This window comes from Castor canadensis, chromosome 6 (assembly GCF_047511655.1).
Source record: "Castor canadensis chromosome 6, mCasCan1.hap1v2, whole genome shotgun sequence".
Taxonomy (NCBI): domain Eukaryota; kingdom Metazoa; phylum Chordata; class Mammalia; order Rodentia; family Castoridae; genus Castor; species Castor canadensis.
In genome coordinates, this window is record NC_133391.1 from 3479653 (window position 1) to 3495556 (window position 15904).

The 15904-nt window shown below is 58.6% G+C and overlaps 1 protein-coding gene across 3 annotated transcripts; it reads left to right on the top strand.

Moving 5' to 3' along the window:
- Positions 1–14825, top strand: Znf316 (zinc finger protein 316). Of its 3 annotated transcripts, XM_020162110.2 has the most exons (7): positions 1–150; positions 3122–3301; positions 3648–3979; positions 4190–4281; positions 5014–5140; positions 5611–5724; positions 12394–14825. In XM_020162110.2, exons 3-7 carry the CDS (start codon positions 3676–3678, stop codon positions 14688–14690), a joined length of 2934 nt encoding a protein of 977 aa, XP_020017699.2. In that variant the 5' UTR covers positions 1–150; positions 3122–3301; positions 3648–3675; the 3' UTR covers positions 14691–14825. The 3 variants fall into 3 exon arrangements, with proteins under 3 accessions (XP_020017699.2, XP_073931604.1, XP_073931603.1); XM_074075503.1 differs by lacking the exon at positions 3648–3979; XM_074075502.1 differs by lacking the exons at positions 1–150; positions 3122–3301; positions 3648–3979; positions 4190–4281 and adding an exon at positions 4290–4524.
- Positions 14826–15904: the final 1079 nt, after the last annotated feature.

The following is a 15904-nucleotide window of genomic DNA, read 5'->3' on the forward strand; positions in this document are numbered from 1 at the left end:
GGCACTTCCGGTGCCCACGCGCCGCCGCCGCCGCGCAGCTCGCGGCCGTCACTTTGTGTAGCGAGGGGCCCTAGCGGCCTCCGGCCCCTGTCCCCGGTCCCGGCCCAGTCCCGCGTCCTGACCCGGTTCGGCCGGCCTGGCGCGCGCGCGGTGAGTGGGGCGCGCGCGGGCGGCAGGTGCGGCCGGGCCCGACTGGCCCCGGGGGCGGCGGCCCTCGAAGCCTGGAGGCCTCGGGTGGTCGCGGAGCGGCTGCGGCACTCGGGGGAGGGCGGACGGAGGTGAGGGGTGGGGTGCGGGCCTGGTGGGGTCGCAGACACAGCCTCGCGGACCTGGCTTTCCACCGCAGCGCTCGCACCCCACGAGGTCCGTGGACCCCCGCCTCCCCTCCCGGGCCTGCGCGTCAGAAGGCGGCCTCGACCTCCCGCCCACCACACACACACCCTTCCCCAGGGCCCGGCCAGGCAGGTAGCGTCGAGGGAGTGGGCTGGGGGAGGACACGCGCATGGCGACACCTCGGGAGGTGCCCGCCTCCTCCTCCTCCAACCCTGCTGCGGTGGGGGCTGGGCTGCGATCGCCCCCGCCCCCGGGACACACCCATCCAAGGAGGGGCTGTCACCATGGTGGCCTCTGCAGGAGGTGGGGGCGCGATAAGCCCTCAGCAGGCAGGGAGGGAGGCTCCCCACAGCCTGCTTTGTGACCTTGGGGGGGCCCTGTCTGAGCCTGCCCTCATCTGCAAGTGGAGGCCCTGTTGGGCTTCTGTGCTCTGTCATCTCTGTGCCAAAAGGTGGGTAGGGAAAGGTCCCAGGGAGTCAGATGGAGTGCCCCAGGTGATCATAAAAGGTGGGAGACAGTTGGCCTTTGGTGTGAGGCTGGATGAGCCCTGGGAAGGGGAGATGCAAGTACCAGGATGATCAGGTCTGTAGCTCCCCCCTTGCAGGGATGATGACGTTGACACTTGGTTTGGTTCAACAAGTGTCAGCAGGTCTGGCGTCGGGGGGCTGGTGGGACTGGTCATCTGAGATACTGCCATGGATGCACCTGCAGTAGGAGCAGCCCAGGAGGGTAGTAAATGCTGAAACTCAGGAACAGAAGATGAGCGTCGTGGTGGCCAGGGAAGGACATCTTCCAAGACCTTGAGGTCAGTGAGGCCAGCCAAAGAGAAAGAAGGTGACTAGTTCCAAACTGCACAAAGGCATCTCCTCTCTCCTCCTTCCCAGCATGGGTTCCCTGGATTGGGGACTTTTGTGGAGTTTCTAAGAGTTTTCAAACTTTGCATTTCTTTTCCGTTTTTGCTACTTCCCTTCTTAGGGAAGAGATCTTGTTCTCTCTTCCCCCCCATCCCAGTTCTAAATGCAGCACTGGCTATGTCCTCAGGTGCTGGGCCCCAGTGGAAATGAGGGTCTGGAGGACCCAGGGATTTACATGAAGTTGCTTACCTGACCCTCTGTGGCTTCTGACCTGAATTGGAGGTTAAGGGAAAGTGAACCTGTGAGTCATTCCCCACCCCCAGCTCCACATGGGAAGATGTGCGCTGGAGAGACAGGTAGACGTCAGAGCTTGAGTTGCAGGAGTATGAAGTGACCTGCCCCCAAGGTCCACTTCTCAGAGCTTTCTGTTCGGAACTCTTAGTTGGGGAGAATGGCATGAACTTGGCCCTGGACCTGTCTGCTGTGGGACTTCTGGCCTCTGTAACAGGTGGAGCTCCGTTTTCTCTGGTCCCACCAATGGGTGGATTGATTGGAAAAAGGGACCTTACCAGTGTCCTCTTTGGTGGCAGAGGTTCTCCACTGCTTCTGGGATGGGCTTTAGTTCCAAGGACTCCCCAGCTATGGTCAGCCTGTTCTGGAAGATGACAGTAGGGCCCAAAGACCAAGTTTTAGAAATTCATGTCCGGCACATTAGCTGTGGACTTTAGGGTCACTTCTGCAGTAAGTCCTGGAGTGCTTACTCTGTGTCTGAAATGGGGGATTCAGAGGAAGAGCCAACATCACTCAGTTGACTTTTCTCAGGTCAAGTGTAGGTGCTGCCATGCTGTGCAGTTAAGAATTGCTGCTGAAAGGTCTTAGTGCCCAAGTGCTGGGTAGGGCTGGTCCTAAGGCAACACAGACATGAATGTTTGTACACTTGAGTCCTCTTCCCATACCGAAGAGGGGAGAGGCTGAGGCTGGCCTGGCCTTCCTTCCTAGTTCTGTGGCTTGTGTCTTTGAGGCAGTGCTTCTGAATCTAGTGTGGGGAAACAGGTGTCGGGAAGGCAGCATAGTCGGGACTGAGGTGGCTTCTGATTGCTAGGGGGTCCTGGTCCCTGAACTTGGGAGGACTTGCATGGATGCTCAGAGTCTCCTGGCTATTGAAGTGTGGGTTTTAAAGCAGCAGCTCAGAGCATTTTGGTAAGGAGCATTCTCTGCCTGAGTAGAAAAGTGTTGGTATGGAGTGCGAGCCAGTCCCTGGGTGGTCTCTCGTGTCCGTGAGACCACCAGGCCCAGTGCTCTGATGGTCCCACGGCCTGGGTCTTCGCAGAGGTTTTAGGCATTCTGTGGTGCAGCCCATCAGTAGAACTGGGGTTGTGGAGTGGGCCCCATGTCTCATGTGGCCCAGCAGTTTAGGATCCCTTGAGACTCATGCCCTCACCTCTGGGTTCTGGGGTGGCCTGAGCTTGCTTTGGAAATGGCCCTGCTCAGACCTGACACACTGATGGGACAGATGCTACATGACAGACGCAGTCTTGGCTTCATACCCAGGAAGGTGCCACAGAAAGGAACTCCCTGCTCGAGGGAGTCCACAGGGGCTGGTGAAAGATGCACAACTGGGAGGAAGGCATGGCTCCGAGGGCCCAGAGTCCCCTGTTCCTCTACCCTGTGCGCCTGGGCCCAGCTATTTGTGATATCGATGGGGGAGACCTTGAGCCTCCAGAGTATTGGCACTTCAGTCTTTAGGATTATCTAATGCCTAACTAAACTTGAAGGAACGTCTCAGGGCATTTTATGTTACCTATGCTGGCCAAGTACCGGGCCCATCTTCATAACCCACTGAGCTTTTCCCAGATCCCTTGGACGCTGTGAGAAGTAAGGGCAGACTGCAAGGCTGTACCTCCTTATGGCCCCTTCTCTCCTCTGACTTACAGGAAGGAGCCTGGCCTGCTGACTTCTCAGCCTGGTCTCACCTTGCCTCCTGAAAAGACCAGTAAAGCTGCCTGTCCCTGCCTTCTGCCCATCCAGTCTCACAAGTGCCCCCAGTCTGGCCTGTGCGTGGGCTTGGCCTCCTGCATCCCCTGCCGGCCTGGTTCATGTGTGCTGAGGGCTGGGTAAGCGCTCTTTGTTCTCTGTGTCAGTGGGCTGTGCCTGTGGGTTACACTCACCCCTTTCTGTAAACATGGGCCACCCTCAGGCTGTGTTGCCTGGACTCAGTGCCTCTTGTGGTCCTTGCGGATAAAGACTCCCGTTAATGGTTGACTCACTCAAGAAAGGGCAGCGGCTCCTGCCAGGTGTGTGGCTGCTGTGAGAAAGAACGGAGGCCCTAGCCAGGGGCTTCAGGGGAAGGGCTCTTTGGTAGCCTTTCTTAGTCCACAATGGGCCAGTTATGCAGCATAAGATCGCAGATAGAGCTCTGATCTTCATCAGCTCTGATGGCCTCCCTGATCTGTGTTACAGGCCGAGCGGAGGATTGCCCCCAGGAAAGATGGCAGCCCTTCACATGACTCCAGATTCCCCGGTCGCCCAGCTGGAGAGGGCGGAGGATGGGGCAGAATGTGATCCTGACCAGGAGGAGGAGGAGGAAAAGGGAAAAGAGGGGGAGGAGGTGGAAGAAGAGGAGGAGGAGATTGTGGTGGAAGAGGAGGAGGAAGAGGAGGAGGCAGTGGTGCAGGAGGTGGCAGAGGTGGAGGTGGAGGCCAACTTGGAGGAAGAGGAGGAGGAGGACAATGATGACGTGGAGGAGGTGCTGGCAGAGGAGCAGAGTCCAGGCTTGGGAACCCAGGAGCAAGGTAGCCATGGTGGTGATGCTAAGTCCCTAGTTCTTCAGGGAAAGGGCAAACAAACAAAAAAATGGAGCCAGCCCCTGGGAAGGAAGAAAAGGTGCTGGTGCTGGGGTAGGCCAGGCTGGGGAGAGGTCTGATGCCTAAGGTTTGGAAATGAGGGAGCCAAGAGCTCCAGCTCTGCTAGCCAGCTGGCCCCTCAGCTCTCTTTCCCTTCAGCCCTGCAGGCTTCCCTGGTTGTAACCACTGCTCAGGCTGAGGATCTGGAAGAGGAGGACGATGAGGAGGAGGAGGACGAGGAGGAGTCCCAGGTAAGCTGCCTTCTCTGTGGAGCTCAGGTCATCAGGAAGGGTTTCCCCAGGAGGCCTCACATCTGCACTTGGGAACCTTTGTGGGCAGTGGCACTGGGATCCCCAGGCCAGGTCCAGGGCATGTGGTTCTGCTTTCCTGGGTCCTGTTCTTTTCCAGATCATCATGTCCTCCTGATTGTTGTGGCCTCCACCGACTTAGCTACACTGTGCACAGTGACCTCAGAGGCCTGCTTATCCCTTAAGGTCAGGCTGGTGCATTTACCCGGAATGACTGTCACCTGGCCAATGTCTGTTTTCCTGCTGCAGAGATAGATTGGGCTCCCATGCCCACACTCACTGTAGTCAGTGCCCCCTGTCCACAGGAGGGGACCCTCATCTTGCTGATGTGACTACAGATTTCCTTGGCCAGGCTGTGTGAAGCAGGAGGGGCTGTGGGGCTGGGCCTTCTGCCCCATGAGCTGGATCCTTTGCCCTTTCTGAGCCAGAATTCCTCATCTCTGGATGGAAATGAGTCCCTGCCTCCAGGGCTGGTGGCGGGGGAGGCTGGAGAGCCCACAGTACCAGTTGGCATCTGTAGCTCTATTGAGATGGAAGCTGTATCCCTTTGAGAGCTACATTGTAGGGCCTCAGTATGTTCTGACTGCGTCCTGCATGGCTGTTGGGAGCAGGATGGGTTCCTTCAGCTTTTCACCTGGGGCAGTTGAGGGCAGTGTCCATGGCTGTGTTTTCCAGGGGCTGGTGACCTTTGAAGATGTGGCTGTGTACTTCTCTATGGAAGAGTGGGAGAGGCTGGACACAGACCAGCGGAGCCTGTACAAGGAAGTTATGCAGGAGAACTATGGGATCCTGGTGTCCTTGGGTAAGAAAGGAAGGGCCTTTTGTCCCCAGAGGCTGTCTGCTAAGATGGCTTGGGGGCATAGCCATCTGAGGGAGAGCTTCTCCAGCTTTGTGGTCTTAGAGTAGGCAGCTTCTGGGAGCAGCCCACCCCCAGGGAAAACCTAGAACCACCTTGGTTTCTGAGGGGTGGTGTGATCTGAGCCAGGTGGAAAGTGCTGTCAGCTCTCACTCCCATTCTGGACTCTGGGCTGCAAGGCTCCAAAATCCTGTATGGATGGAGCATGGATGGGCATCCTGCAGGTGGAGGTTTGTGGGGCAGGGCTTGGTGGGAGGAGATCTGGGTAGTGAGGGAAGGGATGCAGAATCTCTCAGAGCAGAGTGAAGTGGAAGGGCTGACTGGGAAAGGTGGAGAGGAGATCTGGTGGGCAGGTACAGTGTGGGTTCCATTATGACAGCCGCCCTGCAGCTTCTATCTGCTCCTCTCCTGGGCAGGATATCCAATCCCCAAGCCAGATCTGATCTTTCGCCTGGAACAAGGGGAAGAACCTTGGGTCCCGGATAGTCCCCATCCTGAGGACGGAGACATTGTCACAGGCGTCTACACGGGTGAGCATGAGATGTTATTTTATGGGGTTTCTATCAGCACAGCTGCTCAGAGCTGCCGTTAGACTTTGGTCTTTACCCAAGCCCTCTGCAGACCTGGCATCCCCACCCTCTGCCACCTCCAGTGGTCCATGCTGATGATTTAGGGGTGGATTGGCTGAGTACAGAGGGTGGCCACCGTGTGCTAGCCCTTGGCTCCTCTTGGTGCAGCTCCATTATGACCAAGGGCAGAAGGTTCTTAGAGAGCCTCAAACAGTTTTCTCTCCCCACCTTGGAACCTGTGATTTTTTTTTCTTTGCAAATGAGGGCATTTGTTGGTATAAAGAGCCTAGCAGGCTGTTGGTATGGCCTTTCTGAGTCCAAGACCTTAGCCAACCCTCTGCCTCCCCACCCATTTGACTGTGAAAAAAGCACCACCTAAACCCTTCCTGCTTTCCTTTGCCCCTGGAAGGCCCATGGACAGGCTCTAGGCCTGGGTGGGCAGTTCAGAGCTCTGGAGGGATTTTGGGGTAATGGGTGCAGAAGACACTGATGTGTGAACTTCTCTGGCGGCCTGGGTCTGGCTATGGCTTGATTACTTCAGCTCTGTGACCTCACTTTCTTGTTGTGGAGAATAAAGAATTTGAATTAAACCAATGGTTTCCAGCCTGAGCCTGTCAGACTCGTGGTTGTGTTGAGGTGCTCGTGGAGTCTGTGACGGTTCCAGAGTGTTTGGTAGAGGCCCTTGCCCAACAGTGACGTGTTTTAACAAAAATATTGGAAACCCTACTCCAGTACCATGACCCCACGTGCACTTGTCAGAGTATCTTTACCTGCACTCAGTGTTGCAGCAGCTCTGTGGGGCATTGAGGCCTCATTAGCTTCCCTTCAGAACAGGAAGATGGCTTTTCAAGTAGTTGTTACTTGGCAAGGCCTCAGGTCATCTGTAGTCCCTCTCCACTGTGCAGTGGGCTGCTCTTCCTGCTGAGGACCCAAGTCCCTTTTGGGACCTTCCTTGGGCTCTGACTACCATGAAGCATTGCTGCTGCCTCTGGGATGTAGGCGGTGTTTCTCTGAGGATCCTGGTGTGAAGTTTGCCCGTTTACAGCCATACTCAGGAAAGCCACCTGGAGGGGAAGGGATGTAGCTGGTGGTGACCAGTCTCTTGGTGCATGCTGTAATTTGCCCCAGTTCTTCCTACCTCTTGGAGGGTCCTAGGAAAACACCTTGCATTGGCCTGAGCCTGGGTGGTCCTTGAAGTCTACTCGATAGGTGGCATGGGAGCCTTGCGCCTGGCTTGGGATTGGAAGTATCCCGAGGGCTGGCTGGACTGGGCCTCTGCCCTCCCTTGTGGCTAGTTGCTGTGTTGGAGCGGGTGGACCAGGAATGTCCCTGGCCCAGACTCTTTCTGCAGAGCCATCAGGCATGTCTTTGATGTGTCACATGCCTGCTTACAGAGCATACAGATGTGGTGGCAAAGGTTGGGAGGCCACTCAGGTAGAACTCTGACAACAGCCTGTGGCTGAGTGCCTGCCTCCACTGTGTGTCCCCCACCCCCAATCCACTTCTTCCCAGCTGAGCCACTTGAGAACTGAGAGTTGTATTTCTAAATTAGTCGTGCAAGACACAAGGTTCCTTGTCCTGTGCTCCTGATGAGATGGGCCCTGCATACAGGTGGACTCTGGCCATATTTCCCCATTCAGTGCTACTTGAAGCCCCTACTTGCCCCTCAGCCTGTACTCTGAGTCCTCTATCCCCTGGCACCTGCCACCAGCTCTTCATTTCCTTCTTGGCTTCCAATCCCACCCATCCTGCCTACCCTGCTCCTTCCTTGGCTTAGGTCACAGGGTCCTTGCTCCTTATGAATGTGTGGTGAAGTTGCTGGAGAGATCCCTGTCCTGGTTAAATACCACTTCTGCCAGTCCCTATCTGCATTGGAGCAGAGAATGTAGTTGGAGAAAGTGTCCTGGTGAGCATAGGCTTCCCTTGGATGGGTCTCTGCCTTGGCCTGGTGGTCTGGTCTAGTGTGTCTATGTGGAGCTGGCCTTCCTGCTCTGTGTCCTTAACTGCCTTGTTTCCAGCCCACCTTCCTAGCACTTCAAGCTCAGTAGGAACAGGTACTGGGTCTTCCTCATCCTTGTGAATCCACGCACTCAGGATTCACGTGTGAGTCCTGAGGCAGCTTCCAGCAAAGCCTGGCACTGTGGATGCTACTCCTAGAGGAAGCACCCCTTGGCTGCTGGCTTCTGCCCCTCTTCTGAAAGCAAAGGATAGAAGTATGACACCCAGGATGAAAACAGCTTAAACATTACCCAGGAGACAAGAGATGAAGTTTCAAAGGCAGTAGTAAAGGTGAGAGAATGCAGTGATCAGCAGTTTCCAGCAGGCAGAGGCTCTGAGCAGCTGTGAGCACCTGGGGAGATCCCAGAGGGCCAGTCCAGTGACTGGACATCACTGAGTCTGTCTCCGTTTTCTAGTTGTAGCCAGGGGATAAGGAGTAAGGAGTCCTGACTTGCCTTAGGCACCTGGGTTTGGTGGAGGTTGGAGGAGTGAGAGCGCCCCTGGCAGAGGTAGACTTTTTTGCTCCTGGAGCAAAAGGGCTTGATAGGTCTACAGGTGATGGAACCTCTGATGGAGAGAGACTGGGCCCATCTCCTCTTCTCTGGACAGTGAATGCTTTTGTCCTAAATCCTGTGTGAAGAGGGCCAGGCCTTGGTGCTGTAGCCCCATGTCATCCATGAGGGGATTGAAACCAGAGAGAGTTGCTGGCCATTCTGAGGTCACTTATCAGCGATAGGAGGCAGCCCACTGTCTGTCCTTGGTGAGGGCCACCTGCTCCTAGACCTGGTAGCTTCGCTAGAACCTGGTAAGGAGGATAGATGCCAGTGTAGAAGCCCTGCCACCTTCCCAAGCTTGAACTCGGAAGTCTCCCCTACAGCCCACAGTGGGAAAGGAGGCGGCAATGCCCACTGATTTAGCACATCACTCTTATCACTCTTTCCTCAGTAACCGTTGCTGAAGGGGAAGGGGCTCTCCCTGAGCCCACCTTCAGTCTCTGTGGCTGGATGGAGGAAATGGGGGGCGGTGCATGAGGGCAGAGGCTGGCGTGGCCTTACTTGGAACCAGGCCTGGGTTGTTAGAGGAAAAGCAGCAGCTTCGACTCACCTGGAGGGACCTCTTGTGTCTGCAGGTTACTAGCTCTTCATATGCTGGTGACAGGGTGGCTTCAAGCCAGCCAGGTCACCCCACAGTCTGCCCCACCCCCACTTCTTGTCTGGTTAGAGGAGAACTGGACTGTCCAGGGGCATAGCTGGTTAGAGGCCTTAGGGTTAGAGATGCCCAGCCTGCTGGAGGAGAGACTAGCGGTGGGCTACAAGAGTGGAAGGAGGTGCAGCCTGATGTTTCAGGGAGCAGAAAACCAAGCTGAAGAGTGGGGTGGGAGGTCTTATGGCTGCTTAATCCCGCAAAGTGGGTTTTCAGGTGCTACCTTTTTAGGGTTGGGGATCTATGTAGCTCAGTGGTAGTATACAGGGCCTGGAGTTTGATCCATAGCACCACAACAATAAATAAACCTATTTTACAAGGCCAGGTGTGATGGTGCACGTATGTAATCCCAGCAGTTGGAGGCTGAGGCAGGAGGATTGTGTTTGAGCCAGCTTGGGCTATATAGTGAGACACTGTCTCAAAATAAAACAAGCCCATTTTATAGATGGGGAAACAAAGGCTAAATGACTTCCTAAGTATTCATGACTAGTAAGTGGTGGAAGTAGGATTCAGACCCAGCTGGTGTCCTGAGCTGCTTCTTGAGGCAGCCGGGGTGATGTGGCAAAGGGCTCAGCCTGGTGCATGCACTGCTTATGGAGCTGAGCAGATTGGGGTGTCAGCTGTAGGGAATCCCTGGGATAAGGCACAGTGGAATAGTGAAGCAGAATTGACATTTGTAAAACCCCATATTACGCTCTGCAGGGGCAAACTCTTAAGACCGCCACCTCAGATGTTACTAACCTAGAAAGCAGAAACCCTGTGGTGACAGCAGTCCTGAGGGTTTCTGACTCATTCCTCTGGCATTGGCCTGCCAGGTTGTCCTTCTTTGTTTGGAGTCCCTTTCCACCAGCTTCTGTCACCTACTCCTTCATGGTAGGCCAGAAACCTATTTCACTGGGGTCCCGAGCTCAGGACACAGGCTGTGAAGGTGTCCTTATGACCAGGCCCTGGTGTGTTCTCCCTCCCTGGCAGTGGGCTTTGAGCCCCTCATCTGCCTTTGCAGATGAGCTCTTTTGGGGTATTCCTAGAGGCCTGGCTAATTATCATCCAAGGCCAGGTCCTTGGAGCAGATGTTAGGCATGAGGGACGTGAACAGCAGCTCCCATCCCCAGGCCTGTTTCTCCTCCACTGTCCCCTGTGTGTCTGGATGAAGCAGTGTTTGAACCTCAGTCTCTGCCAAAGCACTGCCTGTCCCTGTGCCCTCCAGCTGTGGAAGCACACATTACACTCTCCTGGTCCCAGCATCCTGCTAGCCCTGGCCGGGGTCTGACAGTGGAGCTGAGGCGTCTTTGCCCAGCCCCAACAAAGGCTTTTAGTCTAAGCCAGAAAAGGCCTGGGGACCTGGATGTCACGCGCCAGGACCAAGACCACCACACCCTGAACCACTTGGGCAGCAGAAAACAAGAGGACAGAGCCTGACCCCTGGGTTTCCTAGGTCTTCTCCCAGTGGCCCAGTAACTTCTGAGGCCTTGTCTCAGGGTGCAGCCAGCTGACTTCCCTGGGGCTCAAGTGCCTGTGGCTGTTCTGTGTCTGTGGTGGCCTCTGTCCCCTTGCTTTGTGTTTAGGATTGGCCTCATGCATGGTGGTGGTGTTGGGACAGTGGCCATGCCAGGTCCAGAGGTACTGTGTCATGTAGAGAGGACCAGTCCACTCTATAGTGCCCTCTGGGGGGCTGCCTAGCCTGCAGGTGGTGCCACTGCGACCCACCATCCTCCCAGTTCCTGGCAGTCAGGCTGCCCACTGGCAGGCCCTTGCTGGACCTGATGTCCAACGCTCTGATGCTTTCTGACGCAGCAAGGGGTTGTTGATGCTTGACTGTCCTGAGGGGCACAGACTCCCTAATCTGCCAAGGAGTCACATCCCTTCCTCAGTAGGAATTTCTCCAGTTAGGAACTACTCAGAGCCTGAGGAACAAACCTTTCCCTCTGACCAACAGCCAGGCAGCCCGTCCCTCCCGGCCCCTAGGGAACCCCAGTCTTCCCACATTGAACGTTGCTGATAAAGAAAGGCATCCAGCTAGGAGGTGCAGGGCCTTTTCTGTGTCACTCAAGGGGGCACAGCCACTTCTCATTATTAAGGTGACCACAGGTGGCAGCTGGGGGTAATCTCAGCCTAACAACAAGAAGCCTGTTCATTTAAAGCTACATGCACTGTAATACAAAAGTACTAACTCTGGAACATTCAGAAAGTATTGCAGAGTGTGAAAAATAAAATTACTCGTTCTTGTCCTTTTATCCAATCCATGTGTGTTTTTGTCACAGCTGCAGTCAGGCCTGTGCACTTCACTTGGCACAGCACTGTCTTCCCGTGTGACTCTTCAGTGACCATAACAAACGTCATACGGAACAAGGGCCTGGTGGGAGACAGCGTTTGAAATGAGGGGCTAGCTCAGACTTTTGAGGCTTCCAGGGCTCTGATCCTTTCTTGAGGTTGGGACTCAGTGGCCCAGGCTCCCCAGCCAGGTGACCCACCAGAGACTTGGCTGTAGGAAAGAGCCTGGGTGGAACCGCGTGGGATGGGAGGGAGGAGTTTCCTACCCACACTGTGGGACCTTGAGGAGCTGGGATCTGAAGTGGGCACAGTGCACAAGACAGCACAGACACAGGTGGTGTCAATACTAGGGGCCACTGGGGTCCTGGTGGTTTCCCTGTGGCACCTGTGTGACTTAAGTGTCTGCTTCATACACATTAGTTCCCTCTGGGATGTGTCATGGTGGCATCTGTCAGTGCTCTCACTTCATAAACAAGGAAGTCCTATAGACTTTGGCTCTAGAGCCACACTCCATGCTGTCCACACAGCCCCCTAGGAAGGAGAGGCAGAAGGGAGAGGTCCCAGTGCAGCTTGGTAGCCAGACAAGTGGCTGAAACTCTTAGGAGTGTTCACAGTGTACCCACCGTCTCAGCTGGCTTGGGGTCTGCCAAATGCAGAATCCAGGGGGTGACTTGGGGAGCCATTCAAGAACCTGCAGCCCAGCTGCTGGGGCCTTTCCTGGGGCTGCAGTGGGAGAAGGGGTACACAAAGCTTAGCACTTGCAAAGGCAGGTTGCCTGTCACTGAGGTCTTGTCTGTGCTGGTGCCTCAGGCTGAGATGATCAGGTGTCACCACTTTTTGTGGGCACTCTGCTATAGGTTTAGCCTTGGGTTTCACAGGAAGCTACAGACAAGCTCACCTCCTGCTCCCATCCTCTGCAGGGTGGCAGCCCGGAGGGCGCAGGAGAAGCACATGAGCCCTGGCTGGCTGTGCATGCTGGTCCTCAGCAAGTCTGGGTGAACCCAGGCTGCACTGGCCCTGGGGCTGCCCAGGAATGGCTAGGGTGACAGCCTCACACTTTGTCGAGTGGAGGGAGGCCCTGCGGTGAACAGCTCAGAGATCCAGGAGGCCCAGAATTCTTGGGACAGGTTCCTTTCACATCCTCTTTGTCACCTTCAGGAGCCTGGTACTGGACCGACGACATAGAAGACCACGAAGAGGAAGACGACGAGGACTTCCTGGCAGAAATGGCAGAAGAGGAAAACGAGCCTCCGGGGCTGTGGTCTGCCGCGTATGGTGTGGGGGACGTACCTGGGACTTGGGGCCCTGACGACTCAGATTCGGCGCAGACTGCGGAGGAGTGGGGACCTGAGCCAGGCGGCCTGGGGGTCGTGGCAGACGAGGCTGAGGCAAAGCCCTTCCTGTCCGGCCGGGAGCCCGGCGCCAACCTGCTGGCGCCGTGGGCATTCCCCGCAGTGGCTGCGCCAATAGGGCGGCCCGAGACTACATGCGACGTGTGCGGCAAAGTATTCCCGCACCGGTCGCGGCTGGCCAAGCACCAGCGCTACCACGCGGCCGTCAAGCCGTTCGGCTGCGACGAGTGCGGCAAGGGATTCGTGTACCGCTCGCACCTGGCCATCCACCAGCGCACGCACACCGGGGAGAAGCCCTTCCCGTGCCCGGACTGCGGCAAGCGCTTCGTCTACAAGTCGCACCTGGTCACGCACCGACGCATCCACACCGGCGAGCGGCCTTACCGCTGCGCCTTCTGCGGCGCGGGCTTCGGGCGCCGCTCCTACCTGGTCACGCACCAGCGCACGCACACTGGCGAGCGGCCCTACCCGTGCCCTCACTGCGGCCGCAGCTTCAGCCAGAGCTCAGCGCTCGCGCGCCACCAGGCGGTGCACACGGCCGACCGGCCGCACTGCTGTCCCGACTGCGGCCAGGCCTTTCGCCTGCGCGCAGACTTCCAGCGCCACCGGCGCGGCGGCTGCTGCACGGAGCCCGGCGGCGACGACCCGCGACGGGAGCCCCGCGAGGTGGCGGCTGCGGCGGGGCCCGAGGAGACGGAGGAACCCGAGGCCGGCGAGGCGGACGGAGTGCGGGAGGCTGAGGCGAGAGAGGAGACAGCGGAGGGGAAGGCGGAGGCGCCCGCCGCCGAGAGCAAGAAGGACGACCCCGAGCCGGACAGGCGGGTCCTCGAGATGGGCAACGGCCTGGGCGAGGGAGAGGGCGAGGGGCCTTCCTCGCACCCGCTCGGCCTCCACTTCCCCGTGCACCCCAAGTCTTGGCTCCGCCCGGACGGCTTCCCCATCCTGGGCCTTCCCGAGTTCGGAGAGCGGCTGCCAGCCGACGGGCGCCCCGTGCCGGGACCGCTGGGAGGCCCGCTCTCCCTGGTGGAGGGTGCAGGGCTGGCCTGTGACCCTTTCGGCGGCGGCGGGCCCGGGGGCGGCGGCGGTGGCAGCGGCCTGCGCGCGTTCGGGCCCTCCGTCGGGGGACTGCTGGCCGAGCCGGCACCCGCGGCGCTGGCGGAGGAGGAGAGCCCATGGATCTGCTCGGACTGCGGAAAGACGTTCGGGCGCCGCGCCGCGCTGGCCAAGCACCAGCGCTACCACGCGGGCGAGAGGCCGCACCGCTGCGCCGACTGCGGCAAGAGCTTCGTGTACGGCTCGCACCTGGCGCGCCACCGGCGCACGCACACGGGCGAGCGGCCCTTCCCGTGCCCTGAGTGCGGCGCGCGCTTCGCCCGTGGCTCGCACCTGGCGGCGCACGTGCGCGGCCACACAGGCGAAAAGCCTTTCGTGTGCGGGGTGTGCGGCGCGGGCTTCAGCCGCCGCGCGCACCTGACGGCGCACGGGCGCGCGCACACGGGCGAGCGGCCCTACGCGTGCGGCGAGTGCGGCCGCCGCTTCGGGCAGAGCGCGGCGCTGACGCGGCACCAGTGGGCGCACGCCGAGGAGAAGCCGCACCGCTGCCCCGACTGCGGCAAGGGTTTCGGCCACAGCTCGGACTTCAAGCGGCACCGGCGCACGCACACGGGCGAGAAGCCCTTCCGCTGCGCCGACTGCGGCCGCGGCTTCGCGCAGCGCTCCAACCTGGCCAAGCACCGGCGCGGCCACACCGGCGAGCGGCCCTTCCCGTGCCCCGAGTGCGGCAAGCGCTTCTCGCAGCGCTCGGTGCTCGTCACGCACCAGCGCACGCACACGGGCGAGCGGCCGTACGCCTGCGCCAACTGCGGCCGCCGCTTCTCGCAGAGCTCGCACCTGCTCACCCACATGAAGACGCACCGCGGCGCGGCGGGCGCGCCCGGCCAGGCGGCCACCGCCACCCCCGCGCCCAAGGCCGAGGCGCCCGCCAAGGGGCAGCCGAGCACGGGCGCGGGCACCCTGCTGGAGTTCGCGGGCGGGACGAGCTTCAGCTCCGAGTCTACGGCATTCGCGGGGCCCTCGAGCGCCTTCGAGGAGAGCATTATGTGAGGGCCCGCGGCCGATGGATGCGCAGCCCGCTAGACCACCGTCCCTCCCCTTGGGCGCCCGCCCTTTGCTCCTCTGGCCTCGGGGGGCTGAGGGTCCCAGTCCTGGGCGCGGTGCCTTCCCTCGATCCCCGGTGCACCGCCCTGCCCCACGGCCTCGGAGGACGCAGCGACCACGCTCGAGCTGGTACTGCGGCGTGGTGGGCGCTCAGGAGAGCAGAGCAGCGCGCAGAGGTGGTCGGGGCGGGGGCAGCCGTCCCTGAGACTGCACCATCCCCAGGGGGCTGCGCTGCGAGGCAGGGTGGCGGGCACGGCTATTTATTTTATTCGGATTCCGGTTTGGGTGGCCCCCATTGCGTCGGGAGGGGGGAGGTCGAGGGAAGAGCATCCCGCTGCTGCGGTAATCAGCGCTGGCGTCTGGGTTCCCATTCCTCCGTGGGAGATTCAGGGACGTCCATCAAAGGTTTTAGAGCTGTGCGTGGCACGGGATGGAGATGTGCCTAGAAAGCTTTATTTCTGACGGTCCACTGGATATTTATCTCTATGTCTTGTATGGCCTGCGGAGTGTTGGGGGAGGAGAAAAAGCCAGAGACCAAATTTCAGGACGGGTAGCAGGTATGCGCAGGGTCCCTAGGGGGTCAGAAGCCTTATTCTCTGGACCCTCACGATTCTCACTCCCACTCACCCCAATCCGCGCCCCCCCCCGCCCTCAGTGTTGGCTAAAGATGGGTTCTGGTCTATTTCCTTTCTACATCTTTGGTCCATCGCCTCTGGCGGCTAGAGTGGCACAGCCGCACATCCGTGGGGTGTCTGTGCAGGCTCCTACAGACGCCGCCCCAGCTTTCGGTTCTCTGGGCTGCCCCCTGTCCTGCAGGAAGTGGACAAGTGGAACCCTGCCCTTCTGAGCCCAGTGGCCATTTAGCCTTTTACACCCTGAGGTAGGTCCCGCGACGCACCCCATGACTAGGGGCCTACAGTCTCCGCAGTTCCTTTAACTCTGCTTCTGTCGTTGTCCTGCACTAGAAGCAAATTGTGTTTGCCTGGATTCCCGTTCCACAGAAGGCACACTGAGGGCCTGGTGGCTGGCACAGTGGCTGTCCACATCTGGAGGGGTGGATGTTAGTCCCTGGCTCAGTGACACACCAAGCATCCAACTATGCAAGGACCCGGCCTGGTGCATGCCACCCTCCAGACTGGTCTTGTTGGGGCAACATCTGA